The 21,297-nt window shown below is 39.0% G+C and overlaps 1 protein-coding gene across 1 annotated transcript in view; it reads right to left on the bottom strand.

The window, feature by feature from the left end:
- Window positions 1-20,262, bottom strand: part of XPO4 (exportin 4) — a 129,208-nt gene extending 108,946 nt beyond the window's left edge. Inside the window, 1 exon segment of the mRNA XM_020968782.2 lies at window positions 20,068-20,262. Within this exon segment, the coding sequence (XP_020824441.1) occupies window positions 20,068-20,136 (69 nt within the window). The 5' untranslated portion in view covers window positions 20,137-20,262.
- Between the last annotated feature and the right edge of the window lie 1,035 nt (window positions 20,263-21,297).

The following is a 21,297-nucleotide window of genomic DNA, read 5'->3' as shown; positions in this document are numbered from 1 at the left end:
GACCAAAAAAAGAGCTTAGATATCATACTTTAAGTATGAAGGGTAAAAGAAGAAATCCACTGTCACATTCTCAAAGAAACCCCAAAATGAAAACTCAGGAATCAAAATCCAGAGCTTCCCAGGTCAAAGAAAAATACTGCAAACTGCCAGAAAGACAGAATTCAAGAACAGAGGAGCCACAGTCAGGATTACACACAATTCAGCAGCCACCATTCTAAAGAAGCAGAAGGCAAAGAACACAGGCTTAGAGCCAAGAAAAATTTACCCAGTAAAACTGAGTATAATTTATAATCCTACAGTGAAAAAAAAAAAGGAACTTTAATGAAAGAAGACTTCTAAGCATTTCTGATGAAAAGACAGAATTGCAAAGAAATTCAAGTTTAAATTCAAGAATTAATAGAAACATAAAAAGGTAACCACAAATCAACAATCATAAGGGACACAATAAATTGCTTATATTCAAAATATGGAAAGATAATACATATCCTGTCTGATCAGGAGTCACAAAGGGAATCTAATCAGATGGAAGGTTTGAAAAGGGTTATGCGTTGATTGTCTTAAAAGAATGGAAAGACAAGCAAAGAGGAATGGGGGAGGGAGTACAGAGAGAAAGGAAAGTTAGGGGAAATTATTTCACATAATGAGGGTAGATAAGAAATCTACACAAACAAGGAGGGCTGGATGGCTGCCACCTGAACCTTACTCTCCCTTATACTGTTCAAAGGAGGGGGGCAGAGCGACATCACAGGAGACACAGAAATACATTTCATTCAATACAGAAACAGGAAGGAAAGGAGTGAAGGAACAAAGGGGAATCAGAGATCAAGCGAAGGATTAGTCCTAAGCAAAACAAAGTCTAAGGATATACAAAAATATTTATAGCTCTTTTTGAGGTGACAAAGAATGAGCATCTGAGGGATGTCCATCAACTGGAGGGTGCAGCTGAACAAGTTATCATTTATAATGTGATGGAATACTACTGTGCTGTAAGAAATTATGAAGGAGATGAAACCTAAAGAAACCTGGGAAGATATGAACTAATCAATGCAGAATGAAGTAAACAAAACTATGAGAACAATTTATACAATGATAGCAATATGGTAAAGTCAAATAAATTTGAAACACTCAGGAACTCTGTGTAATGACCAACCTCAATTTCAGAGAACTAATGATGAAATATGCTATCCATCCTTCTGAGAGAGGGGAACGACTCATGAGCTCTGAATCTCTCTCACACACACACACACTCTTTCTTCTTAGACATAGCCAATGTATAAATTTGTTCTTCTTGACTACACATTTGTAACAGGGTTTTGGTTTGTTGCTGTTGTTCTCAACTGGAGTGAAAAGTGCATGGGAGAGAGAAGTAGTTCTGTCTGAAAAAAAAAATTTCATTAAAAAAAATGAAGAGATCTCCCATTTTGTCTTATTTTTATCTTATTATATAGGCCACACTACAGAGAAAACAACATCTCTTCCACAAGAATCTCGTATTTTTTTTAAATTTTTTTTTTTTTAGTGAGGCAATTGGGGTTAAGTGACTTGCCCAGAGTCACACAGCTAGGAAGTATTATGTGTCTGAGGTCGGATTTGAACTCAGGTCCTCCTGACTCCAGGGCCGATGCTCTAGCCACTGCGCCATCTAGCTGCCCCCTAGAATCTTATATTTTTAAACAACATAAAAAAGATGGCTCTCTAGGGGCAGCTAGTTGGCCCAGTGGATAGAGTTCCAGCCTTAGAATCAGGAGGAACTGAGTTCAAATCCAGCCTCAGATACTTCAAGCTTACTAGCTGTGTGACTCTTGGCAGTTAATTAACCCCAACTGCCTCACAAACAAAACAAAACAAAACAAACAAACAAAAAAAGGTGGCTCTCCTCAAAAAAATTAAGAATTTAAAAAAGGAATGAACTAAGCATAACAAAAAAATACTAAGTACTACAACAGAAATTAAAAATCCTACCTATACAGAATTTCTATAATGTTAACAGAACATGACAATTTCTTCTTTTTCAAAAGAAAGAGAAAATTTAAAGGGTTACAAAAATGTATTTATAGGGATATCCAGGGCCAAGAAAAGACCAAGTGTTCAAATTAAACAAAATAGAAGTCAATATAAGGTTAGTGATTAGTCTGAAGCTGTTAAAAAAAAAATCAGCCTCCACGCCAGGAAATCAAATGTCTTAATAGAAAAGAATAAAATTCAATATTACCAGGTATGTGGGAAAATAGGCACACTATTACACTATAAATGGATCTGTGAGTTGGCATGATCTTTTTGGAAAGCAATCTGCTAATATGGGAGTACAAAAACAGCCGACCTTTGATGAGAGGCCCCCCTAATAATAACTACTCATATTTATATACAGGGCTTTGTAGTTTGCAAAAGTTTCCTTACATGTCAGACAATTTTTACAGGTGAAGAATGAGAGGCTCTGAGAAGTTAAATTGCTTGCCCTAAGCAACAGAACTAGGAAGTGCTTTGAGTTGGGATTTGAACCCAGGTGTCCTAATTCTGCATTCCTTCCAGAAGACTGTACTTTAAAGATATAATTAAAAAGAGAGGCAGGGGAGGAAGCTATAATCTACATAAAAAGATCCATATAAGCTTAATTTATTTTAATAGAATTAAAAGATTTTGAGCCAGAAGGATCATTCTTAGAGATCATTCTAGTCAACTCCTTCATTTTACAGATGAGGACCAGAGTTTAATTGACTTGCCTGCTGTTTGTCCTTCATTCATGAAGAAAACCATGACTTCAAGGAGGTGATGCCATGACATACAAGTGAACTGGATCTGAGTGAGGGAAGGCTGTACAAAGTCACCATATTTACTTTCTCATCCAGAGTCAGCTGGGTCCAGTGGCCAGATATAGACTTACTAGAGGTTAGTTAGAGAGTCAACAAGCATGTATTGAACACCTACCATTCGCTAGACCCTGTGACAAGCATTGGAGATATAAAGAAAAGCAAAAGACAATCCCTGCTCTCAAGGAGTTCATGGTCGAAAGAAGTCAACATGCGAAAAACTACGAACAAGCAAGACACATACAGGAGACTTGAGCTGTGATTTGAAGAAAGCCAGGGAAGCAGGAAGAGATGAGAAAGGAGAGTGTTCTAGGGACAGCAAGCAGCCCAGTATCACTCCATCACATAATATATATTAGTGAGTAAGGTATATGAAGACTGGCAAGATAGGACTGCAACAAAATAAGTGGCATAGTCAGAATGGGAAATCAGTACTCCAAATATAGCAAGCACTCTTTTCCTTATACCACATGACTGAAAATTGAAATATATCTGCATTATACGTCCAATGACTAGGGCAGGTGTGGGGAGTATGCAGCCTCCAGGCCATATGTGGCCTTCTAGATCTTTGGGTGCAGCCTTTTGACTGAGTTCAAGTTTTACAGAACAAATCCTTTGAGGATGCAGGATTTGAGGATCTAGAGGGGCACATGTGGCCTCGAGGCCACAGGTTACTCATGCCTGGACTAGGGGAATGACTGAATGAACTATACAGGATCGTGACAAAAGGGGAAAAATATAAAGACATATGGAAAAGCATATACAACTATACAAAGAAAGCAGAATCTGATCATAAACACTATTACTTTATTTTTGTAAAAAAGCAATAAATAAGTACACAGAAAAAACAAGGGACCAAAGAGTCACAGAAGCAAAAAGGATTTTTATTTTTGAGCCAAACCTGAAATGAAATGTGTCTGAAGTACTGTGCATATGTTCATGCAAAGTGAGTAGTTCAAACTCTCTCTCTCTCTCTCTCTCTCTCTCTCTCTCTCACACACACACACACACACACACACGGAGATATATATCACAGAGAAGGCACTAAGATGGACTGAGAAAGAAGACTTCCTGTAGAAGGTAGGATTTTAGCTGAAATTTGAAGCCAGAAGGTGGAGATGATGAGGGAGATCATTCCAGGCAAGTGGGACAGCCAATGAAAAGCAAAGAGTTTGAGAGTGTTTTGTGCAAGTAACAGCCAGGAGGCCAGGGTTCTTCTTCAACCAAGAGTGCATGGAGAGCAGTAAGGTATAAGAACCCTTGAAAGGTAGGAAGGGAACAGGTTACACAGGGCTTTAAAAGCCAATCAGATGATTTTATGTGTGATCCAGGAAGCAACAGGGAACTACTGGAATTTACTGAAAAGGAGGGTGATATGGTCAGTCTGGCACTTCAGGAAGATCACTTTGGCAGCTAAGTAGAGGATGGACTAGAGTAGGGAAAATTGAGGCAGGCAGACCAACCAGCAGGCTATTGCAATAAACATGAGGGGATCCAAGATCCGGATCAGAGTTAATGGGTAAAGAAAATAACTCAATCAAATGAGAAAAGATACAAGTAGGTGATAGCAACCCATTGTCCCTTTCAATAGGGAAAGCTGATAGTAACTAGTGAGTTGAGGCAATACTAACAGCTAAGAAGAAATCAGAAACCAAAGCTCAAGTCCTCAATGAACTATTCTGCTGGTGACAAGTTCTTAGGATGGTAGAATTAGGTTCTGATCCTGTTTTCAATTCCACTGTGACCAAAGAACTTGTCCAACTATTAAAACCAAGTGACAACTTTCTCTATCCTACAACCTCCACTATTTAGACATGATTGCAGTCGGTTTTTCAGTCTTATCAGACTCTTGATGACCCTATTTTGGGTTTTCTTGGCAAAGATATTGAAATAGTTTGCCATTTGTTTCTCCAGCTCGTTTTACAGATGAGGAAACTGAGGAAATAAGGTTAAGTGACTTGTCCAGGGTCACACAGCTATTAAGTGTCTGAGACCAGATTTGAACTCAGGAAAACTTATCTTCCTGACTCCAGACCCAGCACTCTATCGAATGCACCACCCAGCTGCCCTCAGACATTATACAGCATATAAATGCAACTTCAATGGCAATCTTAAACAGATATGCAATCTTGTGGGGAATAAATGGACAGATGTCTTACCCTTGGTTCTCTGATGTACCACAGAAAGATGACTTGACCAACTATTCCCTTTACTGACTTATGTGGACACTTATATCATCCTGGGAAGTTTTACGTCACTTGGTCCCATCCACCCCATCTAAACTACAGTATTGGGACAAGAGGGTAGCTAGATGATGAAGTGAACGCTTACTAGTTACCTGACCCTGGGCAAGTCACTTAATCCTGTTTGCCTCAGTTACTCATCTGTAAAATGAGTTGGAGAGGGAAATGGCAAACCACTGCAGTATCTTTGCCAAGAAAACCACAAAAGGGGTCACAAAGAGTCAGACACAACTGAAAATGACTAAACAAAAATTGGGACAATAAATCAGCTAGCCAGTTTAAATGTTAACTAGATGAAACTATCTGAAAGCTAAATAAGGAAAGTATCTAGCACATGGCAGAACCTAGCTGCCTTGTGTATTTTGCAAAAGGAAAAAATCCACCTCTTATAAAAGAGGGTGACTAAGTTATGGTTTTAAGATCGGGACACCTGATTTCAACCCAGTCCTGATGGGAGAATGCCTTTTTTATCATGTACAAATATGGATGTAGGTTTTATAAATTATAAAACGGTGGTGGGGGTACCTGGAACGTTAGCTTTTATCTAGGTAGCCCAGTCTACATGAATGAGTAGATATGCAATAATCAATACCTATAAAGATTGTCTAACTGGCCATACAGCATGAGTTATTCCTTCTTTGGAAAATACACCACCACCTTCAAGGCAAATGGTTGAATATTCCTGAATTAGATTTTTCTTGGGGGAAAAAGCTGGCAAACTAACTGTATTCTATAATAACTGCTTTTCTCTGTAATCCTGTTACTGGAATACTGAGGTAACTTCACTAGTACAATTCCCCTCATACTTTATTATTGTAATCTGACTATAACTTTAATATTGTGATTCTATCACTAGAAAAGGAAAAAAATAAAAAATGCTTTTTAATAATAATAGCTGACATATGTACAGCACTTAAAGATCTGCAAAATGCTTTGCATATATTCTCTCATTAGATCCTCAAACAACCCTGTAAGGTAGGAACTACTATCCTCATTGACAGTGGAGGACACTGAAGCTCAGAAAGGTTAAGTGACTGGCCCCTGGTCACACAAGTAGTATCCAAAGCAGATCTTTCTGATGCCAAGCTGAGGACTTTTCACTACCTACACTGAAATGGGTTGAATTAAAGGCCTCCGATGTCCCTTCCAACTGAAAACTATCTAAAAATGAGAGGCTGACAAAACAGAGATCAACATTCATACTTAGTGCTTGAGTCAAAGTAAGAGACTGGTAAGATGCTGGGTTTGTGAAAAATCTCTTCTATCATGGGAGTCCCTTACAGTGTGATAAACAAAAAACTGAAGAGGTCTACTTGTCACAAAGTAATGATGCGGCCTGGATCTGTGACTTCATTACTAGGCTCCCAAGAGAAGGAAACTCCTCTGACCAAACCTTAACTCTGTATTATTCCCATTATCTGGCCTTCTCTGCTCCTGTTTCTGCAGAATCCAGGGAAAGGAAGTTACACAACTATGCTTAGTCCACTACCCATGTGTAAGGTCACAAGTAAGATCAGTATCTACATTTAAAGGTAAAAATTCTCCTAATGATATATGATTTATCTTACCACAACCACTACCACTGGTTATTTGCTTGTACTCTCCTTCCCATACCAAAAATTTAGTTCTTCCCACTCCCTCCCCCAGGTAGCTTACAAAATCACTCTCAGCTCCTCTTGGGTCTAATTGAATTGTGAGGGCAAAAGCAAAACAAACTGATAATGTAAATAAAATTTCTGAAAATAGTTAAACTATTAAATAAAAAATTATTTTGAGGCACTTCAGAATCATCTATTAAATAACTGGTATGTTCATTAATAACCATTCTCACCTAGTCATTAAATCTTCCAAAGAATTAGTTTAAGAAATATCTGCAACAGAATTCAGACTGGTTTTCCCCATCCCTAGTTTGAATAAGTGAGATTTTTATTGCACTTTTCTTATCCTTAATCATCATAGCTAATATTTATATACTTATTTTAACTTTACAAAGCCTTCACTTAGCAATCTTATCTACTTTGAGGTTCACTCCACCCAGATATACTGTCCTACCCAGATCCTGAGATCGGTACCTGATAAAGTCTTCCTTTCTATCCCAACTTATTCCCTTATATTTAAGCACCCCCTTAAACATTCTTCTTTCCCAGTTCATCTATCTACTCAACTCGAAAGATCTGTACGTTCACTCAATTTTAGACACTTAAAGGGATTGTCCAGAGCCTTGATCTCATCAACACCTCCACAATCTACAACTGAAATTTCTCAGACCATAATCTCCTGTCCTTCCATCTCTCCCTGTGCCTCACCCCTAAACGAATTCTCTTTCTTCAACGTACCCTTCCAGTCACTCCACACCTTCCTTTTTTCCCAAGCCATCATCCCTGCTCATTTTCCTCCATTCAAAAATCTTGAACTTTTAACCGTTTCACTATCCTGCACTCTTGAATCCTTTGCTCCATGTTCTATGATCACTCACCTTTCCCCAAACCTTAACCCTGGATTCATCTTTCCCCCTAAACCCTTCCCCTCTTTCTTACTTCCCTCTTACTATCAAGGTCATTTTTACCTAATTTTTGTTGCTCTTTTTGAAACTTTCAGTATGCTACTGTTTAAGAAACACAACAATATAAGCTACCAAGGAAAAAATCTTTTTCAATAATAACTGTTGGGAAAACTGGAAAGCAGGTTAGCACTATACAATAAGCTCCAAATGGATGCACAACCTAAATACAAAAAGTTTAAATTGGAAAACACAAGTTACTTACTGAAAAACTTCCTATTTGATAAAAACTACTGGGAAAATTGGAAACTAGTGATGAAGAAATTAGACTTAGACCAATACCTCACACCACATACAATACATCCTAAATAGACATGTGACCCTAATATTAAATAATGTACTGTAAAAAAAATTAGAAGAGAAACAGATCATATACTTCTCACAGCTATGGGTAAGAGATGCATTCTTAAGTAAATAAAAGATAGAGACGATTACAAGAAATATAAGATATAACTCTGATTACTTGAAACCGAAAAGCTTCTGCACAGACCACATTAATGCATCTAAGATAAAAAGGAAAGTGGTCGAATTGGGGAAAAAAATCTTTGTATCAAATTTCTTCGATAAGGGTTTGGTACTAAAGATATACAAACACATACAAGCATATGTACACACATTTACATAAATATAAATAAATATATGTGTCTGTTATGTATAAAAGACTAATAGCCATTTCCCAACAGATAAACGGTTAAAGGGTATGAACAAACAGTACTCAAGAGAACTTCAACATATTCACAATCACAAGAAAAAATGCTCCAGATCACTAATAATTAGAGAAATACAAATCAAAGCAACCTTGAGGTTTCACCTCATATCCTGCAAATTGGCAAAAATGACAAAAAAAGGCAAAAGTCAATACTGGAGGGGTTGTGAGAAGACAGGCACACTAATACAATATTGGCGGATCTGTGAAGTGATACAAACATTTTAGAAAGCAATGTGGAATTATGAAAATAAAGTGACTAACACATCCATATCAGACATTGAACAAGAGACTTCATTACAAGGCTTATAACCCAAGGAAGTCTTTTTAAAAAAAAGCAGCACTTTATGCGACAGCTGAGAATTGGAAACAAAGTGGATACCCATCAATGGATGAATGGCTAAACAAACTGCGGTACATGAACATGATGGAATATATTACTGTGCTGTAAGAAATGATGTATGTGATGAATACAGAGAAGATAGAGAGATCAATATGAACTGACAGACTAAAGTAAGCAGGACCAAGAAAATAATATACTGTACAATGTAAATGGAAAGAACAACACACCAAAAAAATCCACAAAAAACACAAAAGTAAATTTAACAAGGAACAACTAGATGGCTCAGTGAATAGAGAGCTAGGTCCGGAGTCAGGAAGGCCTGAGTTCAAATTTGACCTCAGAACCATATTAGCTGTGTGACCCTAGGCAAGTCACTTAACTTCTGTTTGCCTTAATCCACTGGAAAAGGAAATGGCAAACCAATCCAGCATCTTTGCCAAGAAAACTCCAGGGACTATAAGGTCCACATGTTCATAAAGAGTTGGATATGGGGGCACAGTGGATGGAGCACCGGCCCTGGATTCAGGAGGACCCGAGTTCAAATCTGGCTTCAGACACATAATACCTACTAGCTACATGACCCTGGGCAAGTCACTTAACCCCAGTGCCTAACTCTCCCCTTCAAAAAAAAAAAAGTTGGACACGACTGAACAACAAACATAAAATCATAAGGATCAAATAGGACTTAAATGAAGGGATGTGAGAAGACATCCCCAATATGCCATTTCATGGAGGTGAGAGGTATACAGGTATTACACAATGCACATGTTTTCAGGATTTTTCAATGTATTGATCAGTTATGCTGGGTTTATTTCCCTCTCTAAAAAAATAGAATAATATGAAATGGCTCTCAGAAAGAGGTAGGAGAGGGAGGCATGGGACACTATAGTGACGTATGAAACAGAAAATATCAATAAGAACTTATTTTAAAAGAAAATTCAAATCATTTTTTGAAAATAATAGGATAGAAGGATGTACATAATGTACACTTTACAACTACAGCTAGGGTAGAATTCATATCTAAACAAGGGGCAGAGATGATTATAAAAGATAAATTAGACAATTTTTATGACATAAAATTAAAACGTTTTTGCACATACAAAACCAATTTAACTAGAATATAAATTTTTTCACTGGGGAAAAATCTTAACATCAAATATCTCCTAAGAGCCATTTTCCAATAGTTAAGTAATCAAAAACATAAAAGTTCCCCCCAAAAATATATAAATTAACAATAACTCCATAAAATAAAGTTCTAAATTACTAATAGTGAAAGAAATACAAATCAAACCCTTGAGGAATGACCTCACATCCATTAATTGGAAAAGATGATAAAAGAAAACAGTCAAAAGGCTGTAGGAAAACAGGACCACTAATATTCTGATGGAGCTGTGAACTGGTCCAATTATTCTATTAAAAACAATCTGCAAATCAAAACAACTCTGAGGTACCACTTCACACCTATCAGATTGGCCAACATGACAAAACAGGAAAATGATAAATGTTGGAGAAGATGTAGGAAAATTGGAACATTAATACGTTGTTGGTGGAGTTGTGAAATGATCCAACCATTTTGGAGAACAATTTGGAACTATGCCCAAAGGGCTACAAAAATGTGCATACCCTTTGATCCAGCAACAGCACTTCTAGGGCTCCCAAAGAGATCAAACAAATGGGAAAAGGACCCACATGTACAAAAATATTCATAGCAGCTCTTTTTGTGGTGGCAAAGAATTGGAAATTGAGAGGATGCCCATCAATTGGGAAATGGCTAAGCAAGTTGTGGTATATGAATGTAATGGAATACTATTGTGCTATTAGAAATGAAGAACGGGCTGACTTCAGAAAAACCTGGAAAGACTTATATGTTCTGATGCTGAGTGAAGTGAGCAGAACCAAGAGGACTCTGTACACAATAACAGCCACGTTATGCAATGACTAATATTGTTAAACTGAACCCTTCTCAGCATTACAAGGATCTAAGACATCTCCAGAGGCCTCAGGATGGAAAATGCTGTCCACATCCAAAGAAAGATCTATGGAAGTCGAATCGCTATCACTTATTTTTACCTTCTGTTGAGTTTTGTTTCATCTTTCTGATGGTTCCTCCTATCGGTCTTAATTTTTACTTACAACTTCACTAATGTGAACATATTTTTCATGGGTATGTAAATGTAAAGCCTATATCAGATTGTGAGCCATCTTGGGGAGGGGGGGGGGAGGAAGGGGGAGAAAAATTTTCAACTCAAAAGCATATGGAAGTGATTATTGATAAATCAAAATAAATTAATAAAATTTTAAAAAATAAAATAAAATAAACAATTGAAACGTAAAAAGAAAAAAAAAATCTGGAATTTTGGAAGAAAGGTCACTACACTGTTCACACCCTTTGATACACAAATATCCAAATCTACCAAAATATTCACAGTTACATTTCTGGGGAAAACAAAGACTAAGAAATTAAGTGGGTGCCTGCTGATTGGAAGAATGGTTAAACAAATTGTGATAGAATATTACTATGCTAGAAAAAGCAATGAACATGAAGAATTCATAGAGATATGGGAAGACTTCTACAAATGCAAAGTGAATTAAGCAGACAAGAAAACAATATGCACAATGACTAACAATAAAAATAGAAATAATAAAATAAAACTGATCATTGTCTAATCATAATGACCAAGCTTGGCCTGGAACAAGAGATACACAAATACAACTACTTCTTTTTAGAGAAACACAGTAATGCATGTTTACACGCATGATTGATGCAGTGGAGATTAGACACAGACAACATGATAAAAAACTAAACGAAACTCAGAACTCAGAATACTGAAATAACTAAACTTGGTCCAAGAGAAAAGAGGAGGAAATATATTTCCCCCCTCTTGATAAAAGAGAGGAGGGAAACTACTATAAATGTGGAATGATATACTATTTAGCTGTGGTCATTTATTCTGGTTAGATTTTGCCTAAACTTTTCTTTCTTAAAAGGAAGAATTCCTGACAGGGAAGAGTTTTTAGAAAATGATTCTGATGTAAAAAAAAAAAAGTTGCTGATTCAAGAAAAAATCACTACACACTTCCTAGCTTCTTAAAAAGAATATACTGAATGTGATGCAACTCTATTGATGGCTAAAGATCATTATTATGAACAAAAATTATTACACTACACTGTAATAAAGTGATGTCTTCAAAGACCACTGAAATCATGTTTGGCTATTTGCTTTTGTACTAAAGACGGCAGCATCTGCTTTGTAGTAAATGTGTGTTTTGCGGTATTCTTCACTATCAGCTGTCATTTCCTAGTGTATCAGCTGCAATACCACCACCATTTATCTGCTGTAACCTAGGAAGAACTGAAGGTTGCCTAGGGAAACCAGATAAGCAAGGTCTTAAATCAGAAAGGTTAATTTTACAGAAAATTATTAACAGCGGCCTCTGGACTAAGGAAGGCTCCATTCTTTTTAAGTAGAATAAAGTGTGTGAATTTTTGCCAGCTATTTTCTCCATGTGCTATTTTCTTCTTTTTCATTACTTCTAGATTCCTGTGGCCAGACTGGTGGGGAAGGAAGGGAGGAAAGAGAAGGTAGAGATGGGAAAGGTTAGTTTTCCTTTATGTCTTGAACTGAAAGAAATCCATGACGTGGGCAAAATTCCATTATAATAAGGGATTCAATATAACAATAGCTATTACCTCTCTCAAACAGTCCACAACAACACTGTTTTGTTAATTTAGTTAATATAACCACAAATGTTTTTCCCAGTACAGTATAACTTTCCATAATGGAAGAACTGCTTCTCATCAGGTGCTTATTATCAGGCACTTATCTGACCTTATGTCACTTACATTGTGACATTTATACAGAAGATATAAATCTAGTAAATATCTGTAGAATAAGATTTAAAATGAGCACTTAATTTGTGCAAAGCACTATGTGAGACACAAAATGAAGTAAAGACTTTACATATTACATTCCCTGAGTTCACGGTTAGGGCAGTGGGAAGGGCGGGGGCATAAACAGAACATCATAATAGACAATATTACAAAAGTCTAACCAAAAACTGCAAAACACTGCACAAGGAAAATTAATTAACTGATTAATGTATCTAGGATAAGAAAGGAAATGGATTAATGGGGCAGAAGAATCTTTGCTATCAAATTTCTCCATAAAGTTTTGGTATCTTAAGATACGTAGCATACACACAAACACAGAAACCCCCCATCTCCCCCACTTTTGAGCACTAAATCTCATATGCTTTGCTAATTTATTAAGAAATGGCTTTTGGGCATATATATGTGTGTTTGTATACATATGTGTGTATGTATATATACAGATATATGGATACACACGTTTATATGTACAAATATGCACACATACATACATCTATATGATCAAAAGCCACTCCTCAATAAGCAAAAGATAGGAGTAAACTTTAGTGCTTAAATACAAACTATTAACAATCAGATGGAAGAATGCTTCAAATTACTGAAAGAAATTCAAAACAAAACAACCCTAAGATTTTACCTCACACCACATAAACTGGCAAAAATGACAAAAACTGGAATAGTCAGTGTTAGTGGGGATTGTGCAAAGATAAACATACCTGTGTATTGTGAGTGGAACTGTAAATAAGTACAACCATTTTAGAAAGTAATATGGAATTACGGAAAGTGACCACCCTATGCCCCACTGATTCCTTCTACTAGTCACCATGTATCCCAAGAAGTTACTGATAAGTAAGAGAAGTCACCATATACACCAAAATATTTCTAGCAGCACTTTTTGTGGTAGCCAAGAATAGAGACAAAGTAGATGCCCACTGATTGGGGAATGTTTAAATAAACTGAGATACATGAATGTAGTAGAATATAACTGTGCTGTAAGAAATGATCAACATGTTAAAAGAAACAAAGCAAGACTTACACGCAGAACTAAGTAAGCAGAGCCAAGAAAGCAATATACACAAAATTACAAAGAACAAGCCTGAGCCCAAAGAAGAAATATGAGAAGGCATCTCTACCCCACTCTTTTGCAGAGGTAGAAGCTCCATGGGTGTGGCATACTATATTTTTTCAGACATTTGATATACTGATTGGCTCTGTTTTTTCCTCCTCCTCTTTATCTTTTTTTTTTTAAAAAAATATTAGTTGTTATATAGCTTTCTGGGAAGGGAATAGGGAGAGAAACTGGGAGAAATTTTGGTAATGCAAAAACAAGTTATCATTTAAAAATTAACTTTTAAAAATTAAAAAGAAAAAAGGTGCAAAATAAAGTGTTAAGTGACATGAGAGGTGGGAGATCAATATTATGCTGATTTTGGTGAAGGGGAGAAGTGGCATGAATGGCCATCAAATTTATTTTGGCTGACTAACAAAGTACAATTACAACAAACTTCCTAGGCCCACCTGCTACATTCCTTCCCCCAAATACTTAAACAATTCAAGACTCACAAAATGATACAAATTAATGAGAATACATATATAAAAAGGTCAAGGGTGATTATGTGTGTATGCATGATATTTCTCTCTTTTCCCTATAATGTGATTCTTTTTCATTTCCAACAAGAACAAAGAACATAATCTATTCATCACAACAGCAGTTGGGTAGCACAACGGACAGATCTCTGGAAGATCTTGAGTTCAAATTCAGCCTCAGACACTCAGTAGCAGTGTGACTCTGGGCAAGTCACTTAACTTATTTGCCTTAATTTACTCATCTATAAAACGGGGATAATATTGTTGTGAGGATCAAATGAAATAATTGTCAAGGGCTTAGCACAGTGACTGGCACACAGTAAGTACTAATGTATTATTATTTTTTTTCTCAGTGCTCTGTCCATTGTGTTACCTAGCTGCTGTTGCGATGAGTATACTATCTTCTTCATACTTGCTGTAAATGAAAAAGAATTACACTATACGGAAAAGAGGGAAATATCAGGAATACACACATAATCAATCTCTCCCTATCTAATGGCTTATTTCCTACTGTCCACAAATATGCCCAAGTCTCTCCATTCAAAAAAAAGCCTCACTTGATCCTTCCATTCTAACTACTGTGCTGTATCTCTTCTGTTCCTTGCAGTTAAACTTCTCAAAAAGACTGTCTACAATAGGTGCCTCTCACTTTTTCTTAACCCCTCACAATTGTTTCCCTCCTAATCATTCGACTAAACCTGCTCTCTCCAGTTATTAATGATCTCTTAACTGCCAAATCCCATGGCCTTTTCTCAATCTTCATTCTCCTTGACCCCTCTGCAGCCTTTGACACTGCTGATCTCTCTTCTCTTCCTTGATATTCTCTACCCTTCTAGGTTTTTAGGACATCACTTTCTCCTGGTTCTCCTCTTACCTATCTGACCACTCCTCCTTTGCCTTTCTTCCAGATCATGCCCTGTAAATGCATGTGGCCCTCTATCCTGGGCCATCTTCTCTTCTCCCTCTATACTATTTCATTCGGTGGTCTCATCAGATCCCATAGATTTAATTATCACCTCTACGCTGATGATTCCCAAATCCACCTTTCTTGCCCCAACTTCTTTGCTGACCGCCAAACTCCCATTTCCAGCTGCCTCTTAGACATCTCAAACTGGATGTCCAATAATAATAACAATAACAATAATAATAATAATAATAATAATAATACTCCTCAACATTTATATAACACTTAACACAATAACCCTAGGAAGTATGTGCTATTATTATCCCCATTTTACAGATAAGGAAACTGGGGCAAACAGATTAAGTGATTTGCCCAGAGTCACAAAGCTAGTAAATGTCTGAGGCTAGATTTGAACTTAGGTCGTCCAGACTCCAGGCCCAGTTCTCTATCCATGGCACCATGAAGAGGGAAACATCTTAAACCCAATATGACTAAAACAATTTATCTTTCTTTCGAATCCCTATCTCATCTATCTTCCCTATTGTAAAGGACAATATCAATCCTCCCAGTTCCCAGATAGATCAAAGAAAGAAGAAAAAGACCTACATGTAAAAATATGCACAGCATCTCTTTTTGTAGCAGCAAAAACCCAGAAACTATGGAGACATTCTTCTATGGGAAATTGGCTAAACAAATACTATATAAATATAATTGAATACTATTGTGCTAAGAAACAACGAAAGGAATGATTTCAAAGAAAACTGGAAAGATTTGTATAAAATAATACAGAGTGAAATGGACAGAATCAGGAGAACAGTTTATACAACACAGTAAAGACAAACAACTTTGAAGGATTAAAAAATTCTGATCAACACAATAACTAACCACAATTTCCCATAAGCAATGGCAGATTGAGGCACATACACACACACACGTTGTTGCTACTGAGTCATCTTAATTGTATCCGACTCTTTGTGACTCCATTTGGGATTTTCTTCGCAAAGAGACTGGAGTGATTTGTCATTTCCTTCTCCAGCTCATTTTACAGAAAGGGAAACTGAGGCAAAGAGGGTTAAGTGACTTGCCCAGGGTCACACAGGTAGTAAGTGTCTGGGGGCAGATTTGAGCACTCTATCCACTGTGCCACCTAGCTGCCCTTATATACATATGTGTGTGTGCATTTATTTGTTTTTTGGATATGGTCAATGCAGGAATTTGTTTTGCTTTACTCTGCATATTTATTACGTGGATTTTGATTTTTTCTTTCTCTACTGTAGGGGGAGCGGAAGGTGGGAGAAATAAAAAACAGATTTTTCTTAGTTTAAAAAAATTAATGTAGAAAAAGAAAATGTTTCTTTTCACTCACATTAAGGAAAAATAAATTATTGCTTATCATGAACTAGAATACACACAGATGTCATTCTGAACTATAGAGCTCATTCTGTTGCACTCTAGGTCATGAGTCAATACTGCTCATAATCTATCATATTTCTTAAAACTTTGGAAGAAATTTACATTCTAAATGTGTTGCTTTTGGAAAGCCACCTTTCTCCACTTGGCAGATAAGCCAAGTGTTTGCTGATAGAGGCTCCTTTCAGGCTCCTTTGGTCTCTTTGTTATTAGAAAACAGGCAGAACAGCCTGAATGCTCCACTGACAATGTCAGGAGAAATTAAGAAAAGCCTCCAGTATCATGTCCTGGGTAAACCTGTGACAAACAGGACATGGACAAGAGTAGCACAAGAAGGGTTAGGAATTAGATCACCAACCTACTTGATTATGTGAGTCTAGGTCATTCATTTCAATGCTTCCAGAAATTCTTTACTTTGCTGTGGATTCTCCACACAGACAGGTACATCCTGGAGTCAGGAAACTGGGTTCAAATCCCACTGAAGACACTAGCTATGTGACCATGGGCAAATCATTTAACATCCCAGAGACTATACTTGAAAAACTGTGCAATTATTTCTACTCATACCATAAGTGAAATTAGAGAAATCATCTCATGAATTCCCAGCAGGATTTAACTTTTGTTGTCAGTGAAGGACTTCTTCCACCAAAGCAAATCAAAACAGTCTCTGCAACTTAGTCTGGTAGAGTTACATGGGACACTGAATGGTTAAATGACTTGCTCAGGGTCCTACAGCCTGCTAGTTATGGGTCAGAAGACTTGAACTAGGTCTTTCTGATTGAGACTAGCCCTCTATGTACTATGCCATGCTATCCTTCATCCAAATTGGAGAAAATAGATATTGGGACAAACCAATTTGCTATTTTAATGTTTTTATTGATTATTTCCAAAAATAAAAAAAAAATAAGAGCATGAAAGATTCTCCCTTAGTGGAATACAATATAAATTCAATTTTCAAAATAATCATTAACCTAGGGGTAAAATCAGTTTTGTCAAATCTATGACTAGAGGAAAATTCATTATTAAATAGGTGATGGAGAAGATCACAGAAAATAAACAACTTTGATTAGATAAAATTTAAAGTTTTTCACAAAAATATAACATTGAAATTAGAAGAAAAACTGAAAGGGGGGGAGAATCTTGCATTAAGTTTCTCTGATAAAGGTCTCGTATCTAAAATACCAAAGAAATGATTCAAAATTTAAAACTAAGAGCAATTAATAAATGGTCAAAAGATATGAACAGGTAAGTTTCAAAGGATGAAATCCAAGCTATCAATAACCATAAGAAAAATGCTTCACATCACTAATAACTAGAAAAACATACATTCAAGTTCTACCTCACACTCATCAGACTGCCAAAGATGACAAAGCAGGAAAATGACAAAAGGAAAACAGGAACACTAAAGCATTGTTGATGGAGGGAGTGAATTGGTCCAAACATCCTAGAAAGCAATTTATAGTAGCTTTTTTCATGATAGCCAAAAATTTGAGACTAAGGAGCTATCCTCCTATGGCTAAACAAATTGTGGTATATGCATGTAACGAAATACACTGTGCCATAAGAAATGACAAAATGGACAGTTTCAGAGGAAACTGGGCAGATCTCTATGAAATGATGCAGAACTGAGTAGGACTGAGAGGACAATTTAAACAATAACATTAAAGAAATAGCAATTTGAAATTATCCTGAAAAAGTTACTAACCTATGACCCAGCTATACCATTACAAGGCTCACACTCCAAAGAGATCAAAAAAAGGAAAAGGACCCAATAGTCACAACAGTAGTTTGTATAATAGCCAAAAACTGGAAACTAAAAGAGTACCTATCTATTGGGAAATTCATAAACAAATTGTGATATATGAATGCAGTTTTAGAGGAAACTGACACGGTCTCTATGACCTGATGCAAAGTGAAGAACAACTTACACAATAATAACAACATTCAAGAGAAAAACCATTTTGAAAGCTTTTAGAATTCTGATTAATGCAATAATAGACCACAAGTCCACGGGGCTGGATATGAATCACAACTACCCACCTTCTGTCACAGACGATGGACTTAAAATCCAGAATGAGCCATGAATATTTGGACATGGCCAATGTAGGGATTTGTTTTGCTGAGCTATGTATATTTTTCAAAAATTATTATTGTTCAATGGGAATGGTGGAAAGAATAATGAAAGTACCAAAAAAAGTTGGTTTTGTAAAAATAAAAAGGGGGACTGGGGAGAGTACCAAAAAATCAAGTTTTATTTTTCTGATCAGCTGAAGACAAGGAAGACTAATGTTACTTATCTAAAATATCTACCTCTAAACGTGAGCCCCTGGCTGTTAATATTTGTACTTATTTGCTAGAATAAGAAATTATTTTCTGAATATTGGAACAGAAGCAAACACTGAGAGCCTCAAAAAAAGACGGTACTCTTCAAGATATAGAAAAGATGCATTTGCAAACCCTATTTTAATACTTTTCAAAGTGTGAGGTAATAATAGCCACTGCTGTAAAGAGTATGTTGGTTACCTCTTCCTCCCCAAAAGCATCATCCACCCACGACTCAAATAATCTGTAAAATACTATCCTGTGAAATTTAATTGAAGAGTTGAGTGATACTGAAGACATTTATTGCATACAGGAACCAAGATTCTCTCAGAGAAAAAGAAAGGCTACAGTGATTTCTGGTTACAACTACAATTCTGGTGCAAAAAAAAAAAAAAAAGAGCACACCTCACCCAGAGCCCGGTCTTTAACTTCCAAAAACTTTTAGTCAACACGGAAATCAAAAGTTACAAAAACAATACTGAACCAGCAACTCCGAACTCACACTTTGTTAAGCGATGGTATGTAACTTGCTGTAGCAGTGCCCTCCCCATCCTTCCCTTCCTCCTCCTCCACCCGATGCCCTTTAATTCGGCCCTAACAAGCTTTCTGGGCAAATACCTAACCTGGGGCAAACTGGGTGGGCGACGCTGGAGGCTGGGCCGGGGGGTCCGCCCCCTCCAAACAGACGTTACTGACGGGGGCTGAGGCCAAGAGCAATATTTGGCCCCGGTGACCTTGGCCCCAAAAGGTTTTTTCCTCCATTCCTCCCTCCCACGTGCTGTGGACTGCAGCCGTCCCAGAAGTGGTTGCGCTTCGGAGAAGGCGCTTGGGGATCTCGACCTTGATGGAAAACGTGGGCTGCTCACGCCGCACGGTCGGCAGCTTTCTTCCCCTCCACCCCCATGAGCTTCCTCCCCCGGGGCGGGTGGGCACATCTCCGGTCCCCCCGGATCCCCGCGAGCTTCCACCCAGCGCCCCGGCGCTCCCGACGCCGGCCAAGGCGGGCTTCGAGCCCGGGACGCGGGCAGGGCGAGGGGCGAGCGGAGCGCCGGGCCGAGGCAGCCTCCCGCGACCCCGCGCCGGGCCGGGCGGCGGGGGGCGCGGTGAAGGGGGTCTGGGCTTCGGGGTGAGCGGAGGAGCGAGTGAGCGGGTCCTGCGCCACGCCGCAGCCGCCTCCGGGGCTCCTAGGGGTCCCCGAGGGAGCCCGCGGGGCCGACGCCAGCAGCCGGGCCTGGGGAGGAGGTGCGAGCAGGGCCGCCCGAGGCCCGGGGCTGGGGGGCAGGGGCGCGGGGCCCTCACCATCAGAACTTTGGCCGCGTTCTCCAGCTGAGCGATCACTTCTGGGGGCCCCAGCGCCGCCGCCATCATGGTCTCTCTTCAATGACGCGCCATGCACTGCATTGTGGGAGCGGGCGCCGCGGCCGGCCAATCGCGGCGGGGAGCCGGCTACCTCACGCGCGGCTCCCGAGCCAGTCGCAGCCGTGGCCGCAGCCGCCGCGGGCACCGCTCCTGCCTCGCCTCCCGGGGTCCGGCGCCCGGGGCCGCGGAGTCGCGGGCAGCCCCACCCCCACCCCGGGCGGGCCTCCGAAAGAGGAGGAGCGGCCGCGCCCCCCCCCCCGGCCCGTGGGACGGCTCCGCCTGGGGCGCCAAAGGAGGCGGCGGCCGTGCCCCCTCCCTGGACGGCCCGGCACTCAGCCCTCGGCCCGTGTAGCTCCCGGCGGGCCCGGCGCATGCGGACACCTTCAGAGTCCGTCCCGGGACTCGACCTCTCCGCCGAAGTATCCTTCCCCGAGGGCGGGAGCTCGCATCCCGGCCCGCGCCGGCTTCTCTTCGGTTCCCCTCGCAGTCCCCCTTTCCACTCTTACGTTTCCTCCCCCTCCACACTCTTCCACTTTTCTGAGTGTCTCCAACTTCCCCTTGGTGCCTCTCCACGCCCCCAGCGCCCCTCGCGCTTCCCCAACTTCACTAGTCTCTGTGGAGAGACAGAGGCATTTCCAGGATGGGGTTACTGGGGGGGAGGGGGAAGGAATGGAGAAACTTCCCGGGCTTCTGGAATCCCTTTCAGCAGTAATTGTGCCTGGATTCGTGCCTGCGCCCTGGTCCATCGTCATCACTCCATTGTTCCTTGGACATGCTAATACAGTTAGAATGTGAGCTCTTTGAGGGCAGGGACTGTTTAAATTTTGTCTGTGTCTCCAGTACTTAGCACAAATAATGCCTTAGGAATGCCAACAGCCTTTATCACCTCTACGGTCCTTTTGATTTTTCCTTCTCACTGCCTTTCAACAACTATTGCTTCACTTCTAGTCAAACTAAGCAAATTTCATTTTTAGATTAAGACACATGCAAGTGTTTTCATAATCTATTAAATAAATAGAAAACTAAAGTTAAATCTGCTTACAAATTAGGTCCTTAATGCTACAAAGTTTGATTGCATAGACTTTATGATTAGGTAGTATACTTTGAGACATTTAATATTTAATGACTATTACATTGCTTCATGTTTGGCTTCAGTAATTCTGAAAGCAT

The sequence above is a fragment of the Phascolarctos cinereus genome, unplaced genomic scaffold, assembly GCF_003287225.1.
Source record: "Phascolarctos cinereus isolate Bilbo 61053 unplaced genomic scaffold, phaCin_HiC Scaffold_726;HRSCAF=1367, whole genome shotgun sequence".
NCBI classification, from domain to species: domain Eukaryota; kingdom Metazoa; phylum Chordata; class Mammalia; order Diprotodontia; family Phascolarctidae; genus Phascolarctos; species Phascolarctos cinereus.
Note: the sequence above shows the minus strand (reverse complement) of the source record. Positions and strands in the feature narration are given on the sequence as shown.